The 26,019-nt window shown below is 37.3% G+C and overlaps 1 protein-coding gene across 6 annotated transcripts in view; it reads left to right on the top strand.

Moving 5' to 3' along the window:
* PTPRM (protein tyrosine phosphatase receptor type M) overlaps positions 1-26,019 on the top strand; it is a 466,786-nt gene that overhangs the window by 298,535 nt on the left and 142,232 nt on the right. For 5 of the 6 annotated variants that reach the window (XM_030444842.1, XM_030444847.1, XM_030444845.1 and 2 more), the window contains one exon: positions 17,050-17,182. In XM_030444842.1, the coding sequence (XP_030300702.1) occupies positions 17,050-17,182 (133 nt within the window). Of the gene's footprint in view, positions 1-17,049; positions 17,183-24,199; positions 24,230-26,019 lie in introns of all 6 variants that reach the window. The other variant, XM_030444841.1, reaches the window with a different exon arrangement.

The raw sequence follows: 26,019 nt of genomic DNA, 5'->3' as shown, positions 1-26,019 counted from the left end.
TATCAAATGATACCTGCAAACAGCATTTATGGTTTTCTGTAAAATGTATTAAAAGCCTCTGAAATCCTCTCATAATTTCTGCAACCCCTTCTCCTGTTTGAAAGACTGTGTGATGAGAAAGAATTAAGCATATTCTTCCCTCTCAGTTGCCACAGCTGCAATAGGGAGTGAAAAAACCTCTCCCAACCCACATGGTTGATCCCATGACAGGAACAAGAATTAATATTTTTCTACAGAGACATGCTGTGTAGAGGTCCCTTAGGCAGACGTTTTGACTTCAGGGCAGTACAGCAATACTCTTATCTGCAGTATCCATGAGGAAGCCTAAGATTTTCTTAAAAGATCTCTAGGAGCTTGGTTGGACATGAGGAAGCAGAGCATAATGCATATTCTCCCCACACGTGTCTCCTACATATTCCTATACTGTGGAAAGGATCTACAATTCACAGGACTTCTTTATGTGGAAATCATAGGACAATGCAGCTTTAACTGTTAAATAATGTAATAGAGCAATTTCCATTCTATGTCTTTTCCTCACTTCTTTGCTCAGCACTGAAGTAATTACCTTTGAGATCAAGAAATTACTTTTGTCTTTTAGCATTTAAGAAGATACATAACAGGCAGTGGGGAGGTCAGGGTTGGGATTTTCTTTTTTTCAGGTGGGAAGTTGATGGTTACATAATGAAAATTTAAAATCTTGGCTGCATTCTTGAGCATTGTTTCCAGTTTTGAAAAGCCTTCCTCTTCAGAAAGATCATTATAATACAGCTCAGCTTTTTACCAGCTCTGCTTGCACTCGTTTTCTCTGCCCTCATCACCAACTCATCCTGGCCCTTACTGATGCAGTTTATAAACAATGCATTATTTCTTCCTCTTTGCCCTTCTTCCTTTTCATCTAAAACTAAGATGACTTTGGTCTATAGTAATACATGCTGTTTGCCCTAAATATCTTGACAGCCACTCCTTGCTTCAAGATACCTTTGCAGCCTGTAGCAAAGAGAACTTTTCCTTGCAGTTACACTTAAATTCCTACAGTGTAGCTGTCTTTGTGTTGCAGGACATGCTGTAAAGTCACTAGTGGGATTTTGGATTCTGACAAGCGAAAATAGGCAAATGAGTACTTTTAGTATTCATGAATAAATTATTAACACTAATAAAATAACATAATAAGTAAGCAATCCATTTAGAGGATAGTGTTTAACTTTCAGTGTTAACCTTACATAAAGTAGCTATTTTGAAATCCACTTAATTTACCCTATCCTCCAACAGACAGGGAGAATATCTAAGCATCTGACATCTGTCAACCAGGACAGAAGACTAAGTGTACATGAAGTGTACATGAAGCATTATAGTCCTCATGATGCCATCTCCATGTTTTCATCAACAAAAATGGTTTAACAAGGTGGTTGAAATAATGTAGAATGTTAACAAAAAACTTAACCCATACATGAGTGGTTGTATAATCTTAATTTTAAAGTTGAATAACAAATCCATTATTTTGAGAAAGAACTTGCATTTTGCTTCACCATTTTGTAAGAGACACTTCATGTAGCAGATTTAAATTGAACATATTTGTTGTTCACTTGGCCCTCATCTCTTTTATTCTATCTACATTCTGGTAAAATAGCATGCTTGGAATTATGATTAGGGTGTTCATTCTTTCAGGCATTTTCTTAATTGTTGAAGTATGTCTGAGCTACTTATATTTAAATTAAAGTATTTCCATTTATGATTTAGTCAAGCAGCCACTACTTTACTGGATATTATTAAGACTGATTTCCATAGAATGTTCTTTTTACTACCCATCATTAATTACATATGCAGATGGAAGGGAAAGTTCTGTATTCTACAGTCTTCATAGCTGAAATTTCTAGTTCAAATCAGATACAAAAAGACATGTCAGGAGTTTTGTAGAATAACCAGTACTTAAGAATTGTGAAGAATTTTTCTAAAAACATAGTGAAAATCTTAAAGCTGAAAATTATTTTTACCCTGTATACCAAAGGTCTAGATGAGCAGCATATTTTATGAACACATTAAAAGCAGTCATAAAGCAATCCCAATTGGTTTCTCCTCCTTTATGAAGCTTGCAGCATAGTAAAATATACAGATTTCCTCAAATGGGTATTCAATAGCAAGATTTATTGCTATGGTCTAGGTCAGGTTCTGTTCTCAGCCTTTCCACCATAAAATTGAAGAAAAAAAAATCTTCTGAAATCACTGATATCATTGAAATCACAATTTCATTGAAATTTTTTAATGTCAAGGGATGCATTTCTGAAATCACAGGTTGCTTATTAACACAAAACCAACAGCATGAATTTAGGAACAGCTTGACAAGAGTTAAGAGGAGAGGACATAAAGCTTGAGGACAGACAGCTCCTTGATAAGAGGGAAAGCTGCAAGGCCAGAGACTGTTGACTCAGCTGAGAAGAGATAAGTCAAGGGAAATCACAAAGCCAGAGATTGTTGCCAAGTACAAAGGAGGTGGCCACTCTGCAGAACTTTCCAGACCAAGTCAGGACTAGCAGTAATTGGCCAGCAGCTGTTAATCAGCAAGAAACTGACAGCATAAAAAAGAAGAGATTGGACCTAGGATTGGACCACCACCCCTCTTCTTCCATGAGACCAATGGGATGCGATTGGATCTTTGGGTGGTGACATTGCTATTACCAGAGAGTGATGTCACAACACCATTATAAGCCCTCAAATTCTTTTTAGCGTTCATGGATGAGCAAGGAACTCCTGGACACACTTAGGTGTAAAAACAAAGTTTACAGAGGGTGGAAGCAAGGAGCAGATAGCCTGGGAGAAGGACAGAGAAGTAGTCAGAAAGCAAGAGATCAGGTTAAGAAAGGAAAAGCACAGAAAGAGTTGGATCTGGCAAGGGGGTTAAGGGCAACAAGAACAGTTTCTATAGGTGCATCAATGATAAAAGGAAAACTAGGGAAAATGTGGGCCCATTCCAGAAGGAAACAGGGCAGCTGGTTTCCTATGTGAGTGATGAGACACTGGAAGAGGATGCCCAGAGAAGTTGTGGATGTCCCCTCCCTGGAAGCATTCAGGGCCAGGTTGGATGGACCTTTGCGGAACCTGATCATGCTTCCAGCCTGTCATGGTTTAATGCTAGCCCAGCACTGCCCCAAACCAGGACACAGCCTCTGGAACTTGACAATGTGACTCTCCAAAGTGAAATTCTAAGGCTGTTTTTATGTGATGGTGCTAGTGCTGGTTGTACCTGTTCAAGAATTCTGGTCCTCTTGCTCAGCTGAGCAGAATGCCAAGCAAGAGGATATGTGCAGCACACTTTATGCAGCACCGAATGAATGTATTTCAGTGGGCTGGAGTGTCACTTGTGATTTATTGCCCATTTTTGTTCTTTTATGTGTTATATTTGTCATTTTTGCAGTGGCAGTTTCATCTATAAAACAGTATAGTTACAAGAAAATGTTAAGAGGATACAGGAGTGCCATGGGAGCTACTGTTTCCTTTTCTCTTGTTTTTTTTCCCCTCATTTATTAGAGTCAAATGCCAGGTTTTCTGCTTTTAAGACAGTGCAGCCAAAGCATCAAGGATTTTAAACATAAGTACATATTCTGCAGAGCACTTGAAGAAGAGCTGCAGTTAAACAATTAGACAATGAAGGCCTAAAAATAATGCTGATAATAATTCACTAATGCTGAAATAACCCGTAATATAACTTCAGGCCAGCTGTAGACAATAGAAAACTTGAACTGACTAGGAGTCAGTTACGAGTGTGATTCTGTTAGTGATATTAAGTACTCCAGTTCATGTTTTACAACAGTAAGAATTTCTGCAAAATTTTCTGAAAATGAATTGGCAGCCTTAGTTTTGAACGTGTTTGAGTCATCACAGAAAAGCCAGAGACTCTGATCAGGGATTCATATGAAGATAACAATATGAATGAAATGACCGGGATAAATTCTTAACAAACATAAGAAATTTCTGCCACCTGTGTAGTATCATTCATATCACATCTAATTCAAAGTATTTCAACATCAGCAGCCTACAGAGAAGCAGAAAATAGAAAACAAAGCAAAAAAATACAAGTAGGTAATTTTGAGAGAATGGCTGTATGTCATACAGTGTCTTAATTAATTTCTGTCAAAAAAAAAAAAAAGCCTCTGATTTTTACATTCAAAGCAGAATATGTTTTGCATTTCCCACAATGAAAAATTAAGGAGAGACAAGGGAAGAGAGAGAAACTCAGAGATATAATTAGTGTCTAAAAAAACCTGTGAATTTCAGTGGTGTTTTTTATTGACTGTATTCATAAAATGCTAAGCAATTAGAATTTTAATTCGAAAGAAAATTTGGGACTAGTTGCGGGTAAAATAACCTGTAGTTCTTAGGAGCTGCAAATTCCATGTTTGTAGGAGAGTTTAATAAATTTGTAATACAGTATTACATGGATTACCTGTGTATTCATGTATAGGTGAGTGTGTTACAGTTAAATAGAGTAGTGCAGCAAAGAGAAGAGTAATATTGTCAACTGTAATGAAAAGGCATAGAACACGCTACCTTGGGCAAAATAATGTTTCAGCAATTCACTCAGTTTAGATTCCTTGAAATAACTGAACTTTTAATAAATATCAAAGCTGCATTTGTCTGCTTGGTAATAACTCAATACTATGCAAGCCATAGCTATAGTTATTGATGAGATTTTAGCACTGGCTTTTCCAGGCATTATATTGAAAATGTCTCTTTCTTCAGTAATGGAAGTTTGACTACAAGGGCCAATGATTTTAGAGCTCTGGGAAAAGCATTCAAGTATTTGTGTGCTTGTTCAAGTCTTTATTTTTCCCAGACTTTGAGCTTTCATTTCCTTCTCTTCATCTGATTTTTTGTTTATTGCTGACCACTAAGAAGTTTTTATGTAAATAGAAAACTCCCATGCAGATGAAAGCTGACTCACAGTTTTGCATAAAAGTGGGGAAGATTGCTGCCTCATGTGGTTTCAAGCTGACAAGAGGGGAAATTCAGTTGTTTCAGGTTCCGCTTCATCTTTTGAGTTCATGTTAGAACCAGAATGGGAAAAAGGAAAAGTGGTTAATTGTCATAGACCAGAAACAAAGTATTCATTAAACTTTTTTTTGAAGTAAAATGTATTTTGCACTTTTCAGTCTGCTGCCATTGAATTTTACAGCTTCTGGTTATGAGTGGATGTGTCAATGATTAAAAGTGATATGAAAAGAACCAATGATAAAAATAGCAGATAGAGATTTTTTCTGAAGCCCCTAAAACTTAAAGGAGATATGTCAGAAATTAAAAGTAAATCAATGATAGCCACTCAGAGGAGGCCTAGACACTTGTACTAGGATCTTTGTTCCTCTAATCTGTTTCAGATTGGACAGGCAGTATTGTAAATGCTTCTGAAATGAAAAAAACAGATTTAGAATTCTGTAGAATTATTTCTCCTTTTTAGTCCTGATTTTAGTCCTGATTTTCCTTTCCAGCTCCTCTAGCCAACATTCCTGCCCCAAAACAGTATTGATTCTGGGAATGCTTTAAAAAAAGTTTTGCATCTTTTTTCCTGCTTTTTGTAAATTTATAAAAAATACATTTTTACCAATCTGCATGCATAATTTCATTTATCTTTGCATAGAATGAGCTATGTTATGGTTTCCTCCAAAGGAAATAGGTAGGTGTTGAGTAATGATAAGTAAATTCTGAGAGCGTGACAGGTTTGAAGGATTACTGAAGAACCCTTCATAAATGATACAATGGGGATGGGGACTGGGGAGGCTGGTTATGGAAATCTCCAGGAATGTCAGCCTCACCTGTGAGCCAGCGGCAGAATAAGCCAAAAGTGCACGGATATGCAGATGTAACACTGGGAGCCCTGAACTATACTGTCCTTCTACCTCCCAGCCCCCATTCCTCCTACTGGCAAGCTTACAAGGTTTTTGCTAAGTTTCCATTTGGATCTTCTCCAGTGAAACTTTTCCACTGTTTTCAGTGGCAGCAAAATTAGATACAGTACCTTACTCCACTACTTTCTACCCATAACTTCAGGTTTCTCATTTGCCATTTTGGATGTCATCTTCTGCATTCCTGAGTGGAAAATAACACTTGTGTTTGTCGGTTTCCATAGAACAGCTAGTTCTGTAGCTGAGTTTCATCCTCAGCAGACCACTTCCAGAAACTTTACTCTGATTTGACTTCACATCTTGCTTGCCTGGTGAAGGCCAGTTGAGGACAGCTAAAACTACATTTTGCCTATTCTAAAGAGGTCAGAGTCCTTTTCAGGCTTCAAACCTGCACCTTTCCTCTTTGTAGAAGATAGCTGAAATAAACAGACATCAGGGATGTCTGATGGTTCTACACACTTTTCAGTATATTTTCATGAGTATATCTCATGAAACTATGAGTACTCCATAGTATCTCTATTGGTACATCTGGTGTTGAAAGCATAGAAGTCCACCAGAGAACCCCTTCTACTGTAGGTAAAATACAAATGTCTATGGTGAGGGTAATAAAAAATTATCCTTTTCTATAGGAGTGGCTATCAAGTAATGCTGTCTTGCTTAGTATATTTATGGACAGAATCAGTCTTGAACTGACTGCTTTAATTTCCTTAATGCTAATTTGAGAGACACTGTCTTCTACCCTGAGTAGTGTTTTTCTTGAGGTTACGCAGAGAACCATAAAATCAAAAGTGTCAGAGCTAAAAGCTCCCCTAGTTGTACATTATACCTCTAGGAGTTCTTGTTTATAGCAGTCAGGTTATTAGATGGCTCCAAGTGAGACTCGTTTCACACAGCATCAGCGGGAAGCTAACCCTACATTTCAAAGTACTGCTACAACTACAGCTCCAGCCTTTGTTGGTGCCTCTTTCTCAGACCTGCTCATCCTTATGAGGATCCTTATCAATATGAGACCTACATGTTTACAGCTAATCTGATGCAAGTATGTTCCCATTGCTACTCAATCACCCTTCTTGATCAGAAATTTGCAGCTCATGGGGTCCTATTGACCTTGTTGTGCTTGGGTAGTCAGAAAGCAGTTTGAAATCCAGTTTCATCTTTTCATAGTAGTCAGGATTTTATCTTTTATTTCAGTGGCAGAGATCTGTCTTCCAAATATGCTGCCATGATCTTCCTTTTCATTGGCAGAGAGGTCTGTGATGTTTACCACTGTGGCTGCTTCTTTGGCCACATAGAGAAAATACTTATAAATATGTAACTGGATTTTTAGCTTTATAAAATAGACTGAAGTGTGTGAAGGTGCTCTTTAGGACTATTTGAAAGCTTAAGGTTTGTATTTTTTCTTTACAAAATTATTTATTTCTAAGAAGGAGATCCAGCATATCTGTATATTATTAATTTCTGGTTGTGATGTAGCTGTTCCATATGCTTTAAACATCCTTTAATGATGTCAGTGCTAATAATGTGTGAGGATTTATACTCTCTTTATTCCAGTATGAGTGAGGGCTTCCAACTGCTTGGGTACCCACTGGGGAGGTAAAATTTTATGAATTTAAATAATTTAAATTTTCTTGATAATAGAATAAAAATAATAGGGTTCGAGGCTTTCCTGCTAAGGAGAAAATGAGCTGTTTATCAAGGTTAGCTTCCAGTTTACCTTTATGTCCTTTTTAAAAAAAACAGTCTCCAGAAAATATCTGGTCCAGGGAGCCTGGATTAAAATCCCATTAAGAATAGATTGTGACGAGACCAAAAGGTACATGTCAAACTGGGAATTTCATTTGGTTTATGCATGTTTTCTAAAGAATGTTATTATTTCTGACAACCAAAACCACAGATGTTTAACAAAAAAAAATCTTTTGCTCACATGCACCAACATGAATCATCTACCAGTGAGAGATTGTTCATTTGATAGTCAGTTAAATGAGTCATATTCATCACCAAAGCAGTTCTCTGCATTTCTTTTCATGCAGTTCTTTGTCACTCATATTTACATTTTTGTAAAGAATATCACAAACAAGATTAATAATTCATAATTATGGTTAAACAGAGGAGCCTTATTTTTGAAAGTCCCTTCTTAGCATAGAACTGTAAACAAAGCTTTTTTCCCCTACATTTAAAAAAACACCAAACAAACAATGTACCAAATCAGCATGGTTATCTTGTAGAAGGGTACAGAATTAGGTTTTTTTTCAAAAAGGAATATCTTTACCCAGCAATATGTATATCATAAATTGCAGAGAAGATACTCTTCTGCAAAAATATAAGTGCTGCTTGCCTTCTTTCCCAGACATTTAAAAAATATATGTAATGGGTACTAACCCATCACAGGAAAGAAAATCAGAATACATCAGTTTCAGCACTTAAATGGCTCCTGTGCCTAGCAAAACAGAAAGAAAACATAATCCCTGCCCTGTGGAAAAAGCAGTTAATACATGAGCATTTCCAAAAGCAGTCAGAAACAGGAAAGGAAAAACACTGTAAAAAGAGAAGTAAAGCAGACCTTACTCTCAAGCATTTACAAAACTAACATATTCAAGGCATGGAATAGAGAAAGAAAACTGGAAAAAATACTGATCAAACCCACCTTCTGTCACAAATTATAGCCTGCCCAACAACACCTCTTAACTTCTACCATATGGACAAAAAAGCAATACAGTTTTAGAGGAGAACTAGGAACACAGATTTGAAAGGTAACAATGAGGAAGGGGAGGGAGAACTTTCTCCCTTAGCTGGAGTTCTACCAGGAGTAATAAAACAAAGACTTTGTTAGCAGAATACACACTGGTAGCAGATGAGGACTGAATGCCAGTCACTTACAGTATAAACAGACTAGCCAGGGTGGTAATTCATTTCATCTAAAAAACTGTATGTGTTTTGGGTATTCTCCAAGACAGTCACAAATCCTGGCATCTGGAATGCACTTGAAATTCCAATAAAAAGCATGGTTGACTGGCTTGTATTTTCAGAACACCAGTAAAGCTGCTATCTCCTTAAAAATGAGGCTATAGTTTTATGCAGTCATGGGGGAGATGGGGGTAAGAATGCTGAGTAAACTTCTGGGGAAAACTGGACATTTTGTACTGCTGCCCCATTCAGCTGTAATTTGGAGTCTTTAAGGATTGGACCTCCCTCTGGTGAAACATCTCTCTTCATACCAGTAGCACAGACATATTTGTGTATTTTTTTATTTTGTTGTACTGCATTCTATCCCAGCCCTTGCCTTCTTGCACTTCTGTGTTTCCTACCTCAATGTTTATGAGCCTTATTTGTTACTTCCAGACTTGAAACACCCTAACCAATGTCACAGGTAAAAAATTCCTCTGTTTCTGCTATGTTACTATTTGGGAATGCCGAGTGATACCAGCTACACAAAAAAAAAAACAAAACAAAACAGGAAGGACAGAAGTGTTCATTTATTTTTGTATCATAAGTGCATTTTCTGAGGAGTATTTGCCTCTATCTCCCACCTGCAATTGCTACACCTGCTTATTACAGCCCAGCCCAGCTAGATAGCATGCTTTCAGTGGCAAAGATTGCTTAGCTGTGTGCTTGCACTGTTCTTAGCTCAGTGGGGCTCCTGGTCTGATTTAGAGCTTCTAGATCCTACTATCATACAAAAATAGGGAGTAATAATGGTAGTAGCCTTTGTAATTTGTGTTGTCCTTGGAGAGTATGAGCAGAGTCCTTAAAGCCAAGTTCTCTGATCTTTTCAGTCTTACTTTGTGGCAGGGATGAATGGACTTTACTGATGGCTGTTCCAAGGGAGCAATCACATCTACCTGCATCCTTTCTGCCTTGTACCATTTTGCATGATTTTTGCCACCTAATCACAGTGCAGCTGTCACACAGGAGTATAATGCTTAATTCTTCTGACACTCTGTGAAATAAGTTAAAAGTAGGTGCTGAGAAGTGATATTTCACTTACTGTATTAAAAACACCAACACCAATCCAAACCAGTCTAGGTAATTAAAGAAAGGGAATATTTCTTTTCTAAAAGCCAAAATTTCTTGACTTTAGCCAAAACAACCTACAGCTAGTTTTTAGTACTGACAGCATTAATGTTCTACCTTTCGTTGAAACTATAACTAGCAGATCTTGGACTAGTGCACCAGGGTTATTTTATTGGTCATTCCTTTTTGTGCAATGGTCAGTCATTTCCAATTACATTTTTTGGAAGGGACAGAAAACCATTGAGATGCAAGGCCCAAGTTAGATCATTACAAAGTGAGGAGTGAGAGGTTTCATTCAGTTTGGTAGGGGTCCATTTCTTTTACTGGTTTTGGAAAACAAGATAATGCTGTCATACAAGTTAAAAGAATGGTATTTTGCTTAGCTAGTTCATTCTATGAATAGTCTTAACTTCCATTTTAACAAGGAATAGTTCTGCTCAAACTTTTCTGTCCACAGGCTACCTACAGATTATTTTTAATGAAATTTCAGGGTTTATCAATAACATGGTACTTGCACTTTTTGAGTGAGAAAGGAAAGAGAAGTTTTCCACCCAGGGAAGTGAAAAACCATTTTCTGAAAAGCACAAATTATTCCTATGGTACTAATACCAGAGCTGTAAAACTCTGATGAGAACTAGAAATTCTTCAAAGGGAGAGGAATTTTTCTTTTACCTAGCTTTCCAAACCATGGTACAGAAATAGAAATTTCACTGCATGAAGTAATTTAAGAATTTGCAGTATGGAAGACACTAAGTACTAGCAACTTGAGTATAATTCAGTTCTCAGTTTCACAGTGCTGAGAAGTGTCTGAGTAATCACTTAACTTCAGAAAAGGAGATTTCAATATTAGGAAAAAAACTAATGGAATAGGTCTGAGATTCAAAAATAAGTGAAATAAAATCTTTAAGTGTTTCATGTACTTAAAAATATTGTCACTGTGTCTTGCGAAGTACCAAACAAAATGGTATCTGTGAGAGAAAATCATAAATAAGGCCAACTGAATGCCATTTTATCTAAGTGAAGGAAAAAAAAATCACATTTTAAATACTACTGTAGGGAAAACCACAAAGAATGGGCAATAAATTAGTAAAAATGTGATTGAAATCCTTGAGATTAATTGGAAAAGTAAATAACCAAGGGTATGGAACCAAATGTTACTGTCTTCCACTTTATTTGCTGGGTTTAGCAACACCTTGGGGTTTACCAGTAAGCATATTTCTTGGTTTTTACTTCTGGAAGGAAGCACTCTTGTTTGTTCTCATCAAGTGAGGGCTTTCCAAAGGCAGCACCTTCATCCTTTTTAAACTGGTAGGAAACATCTACTTGTCCTTTCATTTTCTAAGCATCTCCCCTGAGCTGTCCTGCACTCACTGCTGTTCACTGACCTGTTGCCTGTCAGGAGGTGGACTGTAGGGTATGTGTCAGTTTGGCCTGGATTCTTTTAACCATGCCAGCCAGGACAGTTTCAGTAAGAAAAAAGTGAGGTTATTGTTCAAGTTTCAAGTCAGGCTTCTGTGTGCAAAAACCAGAAGTCATGAACAAAAAGAACCCAAAAAACCCCAAACCAAAATAAACAAATCAAAACAAAGAACAAATAAAAAACCACAATCAAAAAACAAACCCCCCAGATAGTTCCACTGTTGTGAGGAGAATGCAGTGGGCTTAGCTCAGCTGTTGTAGACAACATGCAGTCTGTCATTAACAACAAATATTTTACTAGTGATAGAGAACTCATCCTGTAGCTATATATTTTTAAAAGATCTAGAGTGATCAAGGAAACTAAATATTACTACATCAGACAAACTGATTGGAACAAGAACTAAAAAAAGAGTAAAATGGTACAATAATAAATATTTAACAATATTTCTGTAAGGGTTAAAAAAACGAGGCAGCATTTTTAGACTTGCAGTAGTAATTTCCCAAATTTGTCTTGAAAACACACAAACAAAACTAGAACCACAAACTGGCAAAACAAATTTCAGGACTGTTTCTCCTTGCTGCTTCAATCCCCTTACATATGGGCCACCTTTCTTTCTATGGTGCCAATGCAATTGCCTGTGTGGCTATAGATTAAAAGTCAGTTAAGAAGTAATGATGAGGTGAGAGATAAATATTACTCTGGAACAAAATCTACCTATCAGACAGAAACTGGAGAGAAGTAAACTACCAGCTTTTATTGTAGCTAATGCACTTAGGGGATTGATATTATATGCTGTACAGAATGTGTATTAAGTACATGAAAGAGTTGAGGGCACAGCTCTTGAGTATGATGCGAGGTGCTGTGGGTTCACAGAATTCACACAGGACTGTGAAGAATTTCAGCAGGACAAAAGCAGTCTGAATAAAGAGGTAGTTCCCAGTCAAATTTTAGTCTTGATAAATGGTATGTAGTATTCAGCAGAGGTAAGTTTGAATCACTTTTAACTAGTAAAGGGTTCAAAACTGAATTACTGCACTGCAGTTTTCACTGTAAACAACGTGTCAGTGACCTATTGAGTGTCCCTATAATGGTGAAATAAAACCAAGCAGAATACTAAGGGTATAAAAAATGGGGAGAAATACAGTTACAATCCTGATGTAGAAAAACTGAAATATGTTAAAGGAATAGGCAGTATTAAATAAAATGAAGAAATTTGATCCAGAATTGTTAATACTAAGAGACTCAAAGGGTACTCAAGAAAGATGAAAGGTGGCAAATTTGGTTCTTTTATCCCAGTGGATTCTGGAACCCACCAACACCAGGAAAGGAGCAAAATTTTGCCAAGTAATGAATGAGATACTGAGTAGAAATCGAGGAAGAGTGAGAAAATACCAATATTGGTCTTTTTATAATAATTAATGATAAGCATGTCAATTAAAAGGCATATCAAGCATTATGTTTACCCCTCTTTAATACAATCTTTATTATGAATCAGGCTATATCCATCATGATGGGAAGCTTTTTCCCTAACTCAGAGTGGCATTACATGCACTTTTCTTAAACAAATTGAGGATAACCTCAATTGAATAATCAATAGGTTTTGCAACATGGAAGTTTCAGCACCCTGATGTTAGGCTCTCTACCCCTCCTTGTGTAGGCTTTGTTTTTAGGAGAGTTTGCAATAGAGGTGGATTCTCCAGCTTGTTCATGACTCCCAAGAGAGTAACACTGTGTCATTGAAGGCATTTCATGAAAGTTCTGCTTGATGATATGCAGAAATGGTGTGTGCACTGAATATGATTTTATTTTATCTTATCTGCATACTATAAGTCTATGTAGTTCCTCTAAAGTGAGGACCCTGTTCTGTCAAAGAAAGGCATGACACTGAGATAAAACACATTGGATGGTTGAGAGTTCTTTGTGAAAATGTAGCAAAGCTGCCTTTGCTTACTTTTTATCATTCCTGATCTGAAAACTAGCACTGGAATGAGAAGAATGAAAGCAGAAGGCAGAATTTGATTTTAGGAAGGCATTATCAGTGAGTATTCCAGTAGGGTGAGGTATCCTGAAACACACCAAATCATGGAACTGCAGAATGATAGGGGTTGCAAGGGGCCTCTGGAAACCATCTAGTCCAACTCCCCTGCTAGAGCAAGATCCCCTAGAGCAGATTACACAAGAACACATCCAGGCAGGTTTTGCATGTCTCTGGGGATGGAGACTCCACAATTTCCCTGGGCAATTTGTTCCAGTGCTCTGTTAGCCTCAGAGTAAAGTATTTTCTCATATTCCAGTTAAATCTCTTGTGTGCCAGTTTGTGACCATTATCTCTTGTTCTCTAACTGGGCACGGCAGAGAAGAGTCTTGCCCCATTGTCCTGACACCCACCCTTTAGATATTTATAAAGACTGGTGAGAACCCCCTAAGCCTCCTTTTGTCTGAACTAAACAGCCCAAGCTCTCAAAGCCCTTCCTCATAGGCCAGATGTTTCCAGTCTTGAATCATAGTGGCCCTGTGCTGGACTCTCACCATTATTTCCTTGTCCTTCTTGAACTGGGGGACACAGAACTCCACACAATACTCCAGGTGAGGCCTCACCATAGCAGAGTAAAAGGCGAGGATAACCTCCCTTGACCTTCTGGCCACACTTTTCTACACAATACTCCAGGTGAGGCCTCAACATAGCAGAATAAAAGGGGAGGATAACCTCCCTTGACCTTCTGGCCACACTTGATACACCTCAGGATGTCACTGGCCCTCTTGGCTATGCAGGCAAATAGTTGGCTCATGGTGAGCCTGTTGTCCACAATGACTCCCAGGTCTTTTTCCTCAGATCTGCTTTCCAGCAGTTCGAGCCCTAACCTGTTCATGGGGTTGTTCTTACCCAGATGGAGTACTCTACACTTACTTTTATTGAAATTCATAAGTTTTCTCCATGCCGAGCTCTACAAGACTTCCAGGCCATGGATGATGGCAGCACAGCCCTCTGGCCTGTCAGCCACCCCTCCCAGTTTTGTATCATCAGCAACTTTGCTAATCATAGAATCATAGAATTGGCTGGGTTGGAAGGGACCTCAGACATCATCAAGTCCAACCCTTGATCCACTACTGCTGCAGTTACCAGACCGTGGCACTGAGTGCCACATCCAGTCTCTTTTTAAATATCTCCAGGGATGGAGAATCCACTACTTCCCTGGGCAGCCCATTCCAATGTCTGATCACCCTCTCGGTAAAGACATTCTTTCTAATATCTAACCTAAACTTCCCCTGGCACAACTTAAGACCGTGCCCTCTTGTCTTGCTGAGAGTTGCCTGGGAAAAGAGCCCAGCCCCCACCTGGCTACACCCTCCTTTCAGGGAGTTGTAGAGAGTGATGAGGTCTCCTCTGAGCCTCCTCCAGGCTGAACAGCCCCAGCTCCCTCAGCTTCTCCTCATAGGATAATGAAACACTCCATCCCTTTGTCCAGGTCACTGATGAATATATTGAACAGAACTGGACCCATTACTGACCTCTGAGGTCACAAGCCTTCATCTGGACTCAGCCCCACTGACCCCAACTCTCTGGGCTCTGTCCTTCAGCTAGTTCCCTGTCCATCTCACTACCCAATAGTCCAGTCCACACTTCTGAAGTTTGTATGTGAGGATGCCATGAGAGGCAGTGTGAAAAGCCATGTCAGATGGCATCAACTGCCCTTCCCTCATGTATCCATCTAGTTATGCCATAATAAAAGGCTATCAGATTGGTCAAGAATGACTTTCCCTTGCTGAATTCCTGCTGACTACACTTGAAGGAGATAACAAAGAATAAATATTGGAACACTTAAAAATTATATCCGAAAAGATGCTGCTTCTTGTTGACTTTTCATTCTTCCTTGATTGGGTTTTAGATTGCAAAGAGGATTATGAAATCCCTATCATGTCATACCATTTGCATCATACACGATTTGCTGCCTCTGTTTACCAAACTCGAGTAACAGCCACCTTTTGCACTAAGATACTCTAGATGTCTTCTAAATATCTGCTACACTTCTTTGTGTCATGCAGGTTGCAGCAATATAAAGTTTAACAAAATGATTTATATATGACATAAGAAAAATAAAAATACAACTCCTATAGAACAGAACGTTCTATATCTACGTACGTAGAACGTACGTATCTACATTGAAGAAAATAGGGAGCCAGATTCTCTTACTTGTACTTACACAGGTTAAGAATATTACTAATTCAGAATTGCAGTTTATTGCTATTAAACTAATATTTTGCTGGGACTGGGGACAGAGATAGGTAGCAGATCATCTTCTCTAACTTAGCATTCACGCCAAGTGCTGTGGTGAGAATTTTCCACAGAACATGATTCCTGCAGTTATCACTAGATATATTTTGTTTAAACTCCATCACTTTGTCTGACAGCAATAAAAAATTGCCAGGTTTTCCTGGCATTTTTGGTGGTAGGGTGTTTTGAAGACGCAGGCCAAAAGTATAAATATGGGTGCTGAGAAGTCCTACCCATATTACAATATCCTGTTTACAACTGAGAAGGAAAGTTGGAAATGTTTACATTGGACTTTTCAGAAAATATCTCTGCATGTAAACTGATTCTTTCTTAAGAAAAAAATATGTAAAACATGTAAAATTGTAAAATATAGCTGGTGCTTTCAAAATCCTTTTTGAAACCCAGACAGTGATATAAGAAGTTGGTCTAAAAATATTGCACTTCACTTAGGCTTTACTATTCTTTCTTCCTTCCCAAAAAAGCTATAGCAGGAAAGTGATCCATAAATCCCTGTGTCCACTTTATGGCATGGTGCCTCAAATGATGAACACTGTCATGTTTTGATTAAAAAAACCCTGGAAGTCCATAAAAAAATAAAATCATTTTAGTGAATTTAATGTTGCTTCCTCAACATTTTTCATCCTGAACTCATTTAGCAGAGGAAATGGATATTTCATGAGACATGGATTTGACATTCCATCACATTATACAGTAAACAGTACAAACGATGTTATTTTTTTTTTTAAATGGAGAAGCTGGAAGAGCTAAGACAGTAGCTGCTGTAAGGCACTGGTTATCTCATTTAAACAGATATTAAATGTGGGTGCCAGTGGTGTGATCATCAGCTGCTTCCCACTTTGTGAATAAATTGCTTAGAAGGAGTCTTTTTGCCTACCAGATGTGACCTAGATTTAGATTTCCAAAGGCAGGAAAAAAAAAAAGCACTATTGTGGAAAAAACAATTGCGGGTAAAATGCATGGTAAATGAGCTTATCTCACTTTTCCAGGTGTTCAAGCTAATATGTTATGGAATTACAGCTTCATTTATGAAAAGTAATTGAGGAAAATGTTCCAGCAAATCAAATTTGGATAAAGGCTTAGGATAGTTATTGTGTTGTGAGCAAGTTTCTAAATGGCAGAAAGAAAAGGGAGCCAGCACTGATAATACAAATATGGAACTTGGTGAATCTGTGAAGAGACTCTTATAAAAAGGTGAGGGCTCACTGTGGTATCCCACCTGTGTTGTGGTCTAACAAAATGTCATGGAACAGTATGAAGAATTATATTCCTGTCAATGCATATGAAAGCAGGATTTTTTGTTAGAAGAGCAAGCATTGATACCTGTTGGCCCTGGATAAGACTAATGACATTAGCAGGTTAAATATATAAACATAAAAAGAATAACATCCTTATTCTTCTCCTTCCTCCTCTTTTTGCATTTACTGATGCCGTAGGTGCTGCCACTCGAAAACCAGACCCAGAACCTGAGAATCAGACTGACCATACTGTCAAAATTGCTGGAGTCATTGCAGGCATCTTGCTGTTCGTCATTATATTTCTGGGAGTTGTGCTGGTAATGAAGAAAAGGTGAGCAATTGATTTATGTTTTCCATGTACATGTTTATATCACAGATTCTCCTACAGAAATTCTCAGTTTGATACTGGTGAAAATATCCAGACACCTTTGTGCTTTTTGGCACGAACTTCAGGAGGTATTGCTCCCTTCCACCTCTGAAGCTTTGCTGAGTTTTAATAACACTGAAATATCTGTTTCATCCCTTAGCATTTTCTATGAGTTAATGTTTGTGGCTTTGTTATAGAAGAAAAACAACCTGAGTTTAATGATTCTAGCACTTTATGCATTAGTACTGCATGACAGACTCTAATAATAGAACAGTATCTCTATGCTGATAGTGTGAGTCTCCACTATGTTCAACAGATTAGGTGAAAGGTAGATGAAGCTTCATTCTTCAATGTAACAGAAATCCTCAATCAAACAGGAGCTAGAGCTAAGGTAATTAGTGCTTAGAATGTGGTCTGTATTGTTGTCTGTAAACTTCATTCCCTGAAAAGAAATTAAAATTTTGCAATGATGCTGAATGTTTCCCAGTGCTAGTTCAGCACACACATGTATAGAGATTTTATTGCTTTGAGTATTGCTTGAAAACCACTACAACGTTAGAAATACGTATTTAAACTTGGTGACCTCTCTCAACACTGTAAAAGGAAAAATATCTCATAGCTAGGGAGGTGACATAGGTAAGAAAAATTCCATGTGATGTTAGAAGCTAGGTCTAGATTTGAAGAAATTTATTAGTAAATATAATCAAGTTCCTAGGTTGTATCCTGAGCAATGCAAGATTTGTAGCTGAATACATGGGACTGGGAATGTGTGAGAGCTGTACAGAGGGGCTGGCTCATGAGTTTTACCTTTACCAAATCTGCCACAGTCTTCTTACTGTACCATAAGCCCTCGTTTCCTTTGCCATTCACCCCATGTCCATCCCCTTTTCTTCTTTTGCGAGCAATCTGGGCCTGATTTTGGTAATCCCAACACTATGTGATTGAATTGTATTTTAACCAGTTTGGCAGGCCTGGAGGTAGTTCATACCCCTGAGCTGCCTAAAATTCTTCCTGAATTTGAACAGTGGAGGTGCACAGTTAAGGAGGCAGCTGCCTGACAGTGCATCAGGGCAGGCAAATGAAGCAGCTGCTTCTGACTTTTGAAGACAGAGACAGGGCCATGAGTAAGAAGGACTCTGTGCAAAGAAAGATGAGCTGTGTCCAGGGCTGAGAGCCAGGTAAAGAGGTACACAAGAGCTACCTGCCTACAAGAGGGAGGTTAAGTAGTCAAAAGCTACCCTACTGAAGAGACTGAAACTGAAGCCCCTGTCTGCAGAGGCAATGAAATTGAGCCAGTAGCCAAATCTCAATAAAGTGTGGCAGAGATAAAGTCTGTTCTAACTCTGGAGTACTTTTTTCTTCCCACTTCTGATTTTTTGCATCATTCATACCTTCAGTTTAACAGTTGAACTCCCAAAGTCCTCCCTAGGGTCAGACACAGCATTTGATATGCAGGGAGGAAGGCTTCTTGCATTGTCTGGCTGCTCAATTCCTGACCAGCATTCATCACTCTCTTGCAGTTCTGACCCTCTCCTTAAGTGTTTGTGCCAAAGGTAGAATATATTCACCCAAAGGACACAAGTTCTTCTTAATCTTGAAGGGACAACATTGCAAAATGATCCAAATAGTTTCGAAGTAAATAAGGTGTCAGGGTCTCTGGCTAAATGGATGCTGTACCAGCTCTTGCTTCATTCTCTAGGGAGGAGCTTTTTGATAATCTTAATTGTTAGAGACAGGAAGGCTTGAATCTTAAGTGTTTGCATGTTAATTCAGAAGGATAGTTGGTTCCTTCTGTATACCATGGCACAGTAATTATTATTCATAGTAATTCTGTTGTTAGAAGAAAAGTGCATTGTGTGAGTTTTTTTAGGGTTTGGAATAAATCTGCTTGTGACAGAGATGAAACTATTGAAAATTCAAGTCCAGGAACAAATTTGCCAAATACATAAAATTTCATTGTGTGGTATGCAAAGAATGACACCAATGACTTAAACATATGATGCTACAGCCTTGAACAAAACAAACCATGAAGGGAGTTGAAGTGAATATTAAAAAGTAAGAACAGTTCATCTGTGTAACAGGATGTGACTAGGCTTTAATGAGAGTTTCAGGAGGTAGGTACATCGTATCCCAGACCTCTAAAACAGATGCTGTATCATAGAAGGTTTTGAATACAATTACTCCTATGACTTAAGCTAAAGATGAACCATTTGTTCAGTAGATTATTATAGGTGCATTAATTCACTATGCTTCTAAGAGCCCCTATGGTTTCACCTTGGCTCAGTTACTGTGTATACATTATGCATTTGAAGAAAATGTATAAATCATTCTAAAAGTTTAGTGTAACTAGTGTTTTTGCAGTTTTATGATATGTTAGGTGCTACTTTGTGAAACAGTCTTATCAAGCTAGCGTGTCATTTGTCTGCTGCACTTGATCATTTTATTTTGTTCACTTTATCAGGAGTTTTACTGGCATGAAGATCTGATTGCAAAATCAAATAGCACCTTGTCATTCAGTGGCATCTTTCCCCTGAGAACCAGTTTCCTCTCTGCACTATTATGTGTAGACTCTTTGGACTATAGTGCTAAGTTTCACTGAACTGATTCTACATGCTCTGAAACTTTTCTTTCTTGCAGTTGACTACAGCAATATCCTATTCACACTCCACTGTCCCAGAGCATATCTTAAGGCACATACTGTGTGTTACTCATTCTTTCATGGAAATGGGTCCTTGTAGACTTGATCTCCATATCAGCTGTAGATTAAATTGTCCCTGTCTCTGGGGCTTCACAGTGGTTAATTAACTAAATTTCAAACCATTTCTTTCCATTGCCAAGAGATTGAGAAGTACACTGTACATGGTAACCATGTTTTTATCCAACATATTTCTTTAATAGCCACCCCAGTTCAGCCAGCAACCATTCTTGGCTTGATTGGTGCCAGGCACCACAGATTTTCATAAATTAACTTCTTTGATTTTAATTTTTTAGACAAGACTAGACAAGGCTCAAAGCAAAATTTTCAGTGAAGCAAAGATGTGCTTTGGATATGGGGATTGTCGAAGCAGTAGGTAGAGAGTTTTTGTAACTATCTATAGTCATTAGGTTTCCTGATTAATTTCACTATACAGTGGTCTTCTGAAGTAGTTAGATTGTAAAATGGGACCCAGAGAGATAAGGTTGCCTTCAGTGTATGGGATGGAGTCACCATTGAGTGAATGTCCTGACTAAGTATGAACATCACGGGCACTAAAATGTTTTCTCTGTAGATGCTCACACTTTGACTAAAGGAAACCAAATTTGTATGCCTGTCATCTGGGTCAGGGGAAGACTGTTGGTGCTTTCTTGTTTTCCTCCCCACTTGGTTGTTCAAAATTCTTTAAGTGTTCTGTTCTATCTTATCCATTCAACCACATTCCTACACGAAGATGTCATGTAATGCAGACTAGCAACCTGCAAGGTTTTCTTAATATAATATGGTAATATCAGTGAGATGACTCTTCTCTCTTAAGTTAGAATATTGCTGGTAGGTTTTTCTCTGTGCTCTTTCCTTCAGCTGTGCCCTGAATCTCTCATGTAAGAGATAATACAAACTCAGTGAAACCAATACTTGTGTTTGCACACTTGCTCCACAATAAAGTGGATTTTTAATCTGATCTTGAATATTAAATCTCAATCAAGGTCCTTTCTGAGTCTTTGATATACCTGCATAGGACTTTACTAAAAATAAAATAAATAAATAAATGATGCAGCAAGTAAATTCACCTTTAGGTCAACATAAAGTAGACCAGTGAAAAATGAGAACTGTTGCCACAGCTTTTGGAAAAACAATAACAATTACATCAAAACTTACTGCTGTATTCTTTTTGTTTTTTCCTTTTTTTAATATATTTCATTTCAGCTAATTTTAAAAAGCATGCAGAAGTTGCAGTATTAGATTTACTGTTTCAAGGTGTGCTTAAAAGTATATACGTCTTTGGGGCAGCCATTTTTTTCAGGGCTACCATATTGCTGAAGCAGTAAGAGTTCAGTAAGGAACTGGTTATCAAAATGTAATTACATTGGCTTTGGCTTCAGTTGGAGAATGGACTTTTTCTTTGCATTGCATTTATCCATAAAAAAAAAGTTATTTTATTTTGCCTAGCCTTAATTTCTGTTTTCAATTGTCTCTATGCTTCAACCTTCCTATAGTTTCTAATGTATGTAATTGTGGCATCTGTTTAACTCAGAGTCTCAGGTTCTTGGCAGTGGATAAAGAAGGCTTTTACACTCACTCAGTGGAGCTGGGCTGAGAAAACATTATTCTTATTCCCTGATAGCAAATCAGGCTAAGTTATACACCTTTGCCAACAATTTCAAGTGGTTAAGATAGAAACTGGAGATAATAGGACTGAAGTAAAACTTCCATCTTCTCCCAGAGCTACACCTGAACCTTACTTTTCCTTCTTGCCCGGCTACAAAAGGGAGACTGTGGTAATTATACACTTCCACAAGTCTTCCCTTTTAGTGAGAAAAACTTCCTGCAGCCAGCTGCATTGGTTTTGATACATTTTATTCTGGGGACTTATTCTGTAGGTGATATTTATGAAATTTATTTATGTCTTCACTGCTGTAGGATAGAATAGAACATCTCATTATCACTATATATAGAAACAATTTCTTGATATAAAATAAACTCTCCAGGGGAAGGTGACTGAAGAGCCATGCACAGAAAATTCAGCCAAGGTTAGCCAAAATCTTTGTGTCACTCTCTTTAACATAAAAAAACTTTTCATACACAGAGATGTTTGTATACATTGTGTAGCAAATAAAATGGAACATCTCCCTATTTCTTCAAAAAGCTCAGTCTTTTCAATTATGAATGGTGCTTTTGCATGTGGTCTGAGGACTTGAAACTCTAAAATATTCTGTTTCTGTAGGTTTTTAATTTATTCTTTTTACCTGTTTTTTTCAGTGTCTGGTGTTCTTCAGTGTCAAAAATCATAGTGTTCTTTCTCAAGGACTGCTATTTGGAAAATCTTACAACTGTAACAATATAAAAATAACTGGAGCATGAGACTTTTCATTTTTCCCATCTTGCACAAATTTTTAATGGGACATTTACACAAATTAAAGCTCCTGGATTTTTAGCATTTTTTTCATAAAGTATAATCTATCATTATAACATATTTGGCAGAATTCTGCACATGAGTACCAGCAAAGCTTAACTGATTAATTGTATGTATTGTTGTTTGTCAAATTATTATGCATCTTTTAGAAGTATGAGAGCATTTGTACTAATTATATTAAGTCTCTGTTGTGGCAACATATGGCAAGAAACAGGGTTGGCAGTGTCATGAGATTGTAAATGAAAGTGAGAGAATGAGTAATTCTGAAAAGAAGGGCAGGAGGAGATATAATTAGGACTGAATCAGAAAACAGCCCCTTTCTAGCAGAGCAGGTAAGTTGATCTGCTTTGACAAGAGCTGATCTTGTGCTCCTTACTGAGGGCAGTGGGAGGGGTGCTGGTGGAAGGAGTGTTTGATGCCTTTCCCCTTACTCTAATTTTAGATACGTATCTTAAAACTCAATTTCAGCAAGTGTGTATATTTGCAGATGTGCCACGTGATTAGACATTAAGTATCTAGCCTCTTGTGTTTGAACAATACTGCTTGCACTAGAAAAGTGGGAATAAAAACTGGGAAATATTTCTAACGGCATCTTCACACAAAGAAGATGAGAGAGAAAATTTCATGAAAGCCTCCTTTTCAAAGGCATGCCTGAAGCATGTAGCTAGAGGCAACTTAATGTTAGTTATAACTAACAGTCCTTTGCAAGGCCTGTTTACATGTTTCTTCTGTAGTCAAAGGGCTGTACGTATGTGCTGTAAAAATCACAAATGCCTACATGTTCCTTTCAGTCTTTTATCTTACCAAAACGTGAATGCAGCTTGACATTCTTCTTAGAGATATTTTAAGATCTCCAGCCTCCTTTTAATTGCAGTCAATATATGGAATTCATTTAGGTCTGAACTTGCCCCTTTTGGAGACTTGCAGTCCTGCTTGTAGCAGGCTTATAACAGGAGGAGAGAGAGTGTAAAGCAGAAGAGTGTAGCTGGAGGGCTTCTATAGTTTGTTCTCATGCAGAACATGTCTGGGTGAAGGATCTAGTGGTGTAAGAGGTGATGTAGGAAAAACTGACCGGTTCCGTATTTCTCAGGATGGTGGTGCTGTGTGTCTCCAACTTGTTCTTTGGGACTTTCACTTGGGCAGAAATAACAAACACAGGATCAGTTCTTTTTCCTCTGACACATGGGGAAATACCACCATGATCATTTTAGCCAGCAAGGATAGCCTTTGTATTTGCATGACAAGGAATTCTTTTCTTCTGAATTTAAGTAGGGATAAAAAAAGCCTAAGAAGTTAAAAAAGCTGTGGCCACAGGTTTGTTCCCTGTGGAAACATGTTCTAGTCCTTTCAATGACAGAAGTGATTTTTTTTAAATAAAGAAATAGATATCCAAAGATTCTACAATACTGTGGCAGTAAGAGAAGCTACTGAATACATGTTCTGAACTTCTGCCTTGTTAAACTTCTGGCACCATGTTAGTAGATCCATATCCTCTTGCCTAATTCAGTTGAGATGCAGTTGGAGGTGTTTTATCACTTTAATTTGGGAGTGTTTTTGTGTGTTTTATATGCAGAGATAGATGTACATTAAATATCTAACATTACTTATTGAGCATACTTTAAGGTGGTTTGATTTAACAGTTGGAGATGCATTATATATTGTATTGCTTAAAGTTGTATGGAGATTGGATATGTCCTCTGTCTGCTCCAGACACATTGCATGATATACCCAGATATGCATTCTTGCTACCTTTCATTTGTGTCACCAGTTCTGGTCTCATTTTCATCTTGATTCTTCATACATTAATATTTGGCTTTTCTTTCCTTCCATTTCATCTTTTCCACACTGCCTAATCCTTCCACCATCATGGCAGAAGAAGCTATCACTCCTACACTTACTACCTGTAAGTAACTTCTTTGTCATCAGAGACACACTTTCTGCCATGTTGTTCCATGCCTAACTTGTGAATGCTAATACTGAAAGGTTCTCTATAAAAACAAACTTTGTAGAAGTTTTACCAAAATATAAACAACATGGTCAGTATTGTAATTAAATATTTAGCTTTATAGCAGTTTCTTATTCCTCATACTGTGCATTAGAGTCCTGAATATCATTGTTTAACAAATTTTCTTAGCAGAAAAGTAAAGGGTATAAATATCACTACCATGTCTATGAAAAATTTGTGCCTAAGTAACTATTTTTAGAATTCTTAGTGGTTTCTTTCTCATTTGTTCTGTTGAAAATATAGCAACATTTCCATTTCCATTTCCATTGTACAAGCATTTCCATTTGTTGCTGTGTACATATTACTACTTTTTCATGAATAATGATCATGCACAAACGTCATGAGTTACAATTACTGGAGTGGATTTAATAGGAGACAGCACTAAAAAATGAGGATAAGCTGAAGCATAACTTTCAGGAAGTAATAACTTTTCATTTTGATACAGTCCTTAGTAATACCATTATATGATTCTTTATTTACCCAAAGCCTTTGTTTCATTCTCTGCTGTCATCAAGTGATGAATGAGAAGGGTTCTTCTGTGAATTTAGTAAATCCCTTTCTGAGGCTTTTCACCTTTTTTCGCTTTCAAGTACAAGGAGTACATGACAGTTTTTGGATTAAGAAAATATTTGGGGTCTTGTTCAGTTGTGAAATGAGATGCATTTAAGTTTGCTTAATCTTGTTAACCAGCAGCCAAAAACAGCAGTCCAGTAGATATCTCTCTTTTAAAGCTCAGGCTTAAAACTCTTGGGAAAGTAGGAGTTATTTTTATATAGTTACAGAAAATGGGGTGCTGCTTGCATGAGACAGACTGAAGTACTAGTTTTCAGGTACATATGGTAATAGCATGCTCTTTAAAGGAATACATTTTAGTTTTTTAACTAAAAACAATATTAAGTTTCTCATTCCTTTTTAGTTGCTCTTCAGTCTTTTTCAGTAAATATTCTTTCTATTAATACTTGGAAAAATCATCAAACATTCATTTACAGAAAAAATTCATAAATGTTTTCCATTCTGAAAACACGGGAAGCAGAATCATGCTTCAAATGAATTAGAGCAACTAAACTATAAACCTCTTAGTTGAAATTCCCTAAGACTTCTGAATATATTTAAATTGTTCATTTACTTGGTAATTCAGTTTTACTATAACATTATTTGACACTTTGTATGTAGTACACTTTTAAAAATGTTTTCTAAAAGCATTGTATTAATGTGAAGGTCAGAAAATATTATCATTCCCACAGATAGGGTATTTCAAAAATTGTTTCTGCTCAGAGGAGAAAAAGACCATATTTTCAGTGACATAGGCCTTCAAAAAATCAGTTGGGAACCATTTAAATGTTGTTTTTAAAATGTCAAAAGAGTGTAATATAGTAAGTCATATAGTATGTTGCTTCCATAATAAGTAGATATGTTTAAATTAATGTTTCAATGTGAGTCATATCTCAAGTCTAAGTCAAAAAACAAAATTGAAACAATGGAACATTAAATGAAAGATTATTTCACTATTCAGATAAATCAGATTATATATTTTTTCTCTTCCACTGAACAAAAATAGCAATAGAAAATGCATTAATTGAAATGTTTCTGTAGGTTTTGCAAACAGATTTTGTCCCCTGCCTTGCAAACATATTGACTGTTAATGGTGGATGGAGCAGGGCTCTTGATTGTGTGCAATACTCTCACGC

Source organism: Calypte anna, chromosome 2, assembly GCF_003957555.1.
Source record: "Calypte anna isolate BGI_N300 chromosome 2, bCalAnn1_v1.p, whole genome shotgun sequence".
Taxonomy (NCBI): domain Eukaryota; kingdom Metazoa; phylum Chordata; class Aves; order Apodiformes; family Trochilidae; genus Calypte; species Calypte anna.
Note: the sequence above shows the minus strand (reverse complement) of the source record. Positions and strands in the feature narration are given on the sequence as shown.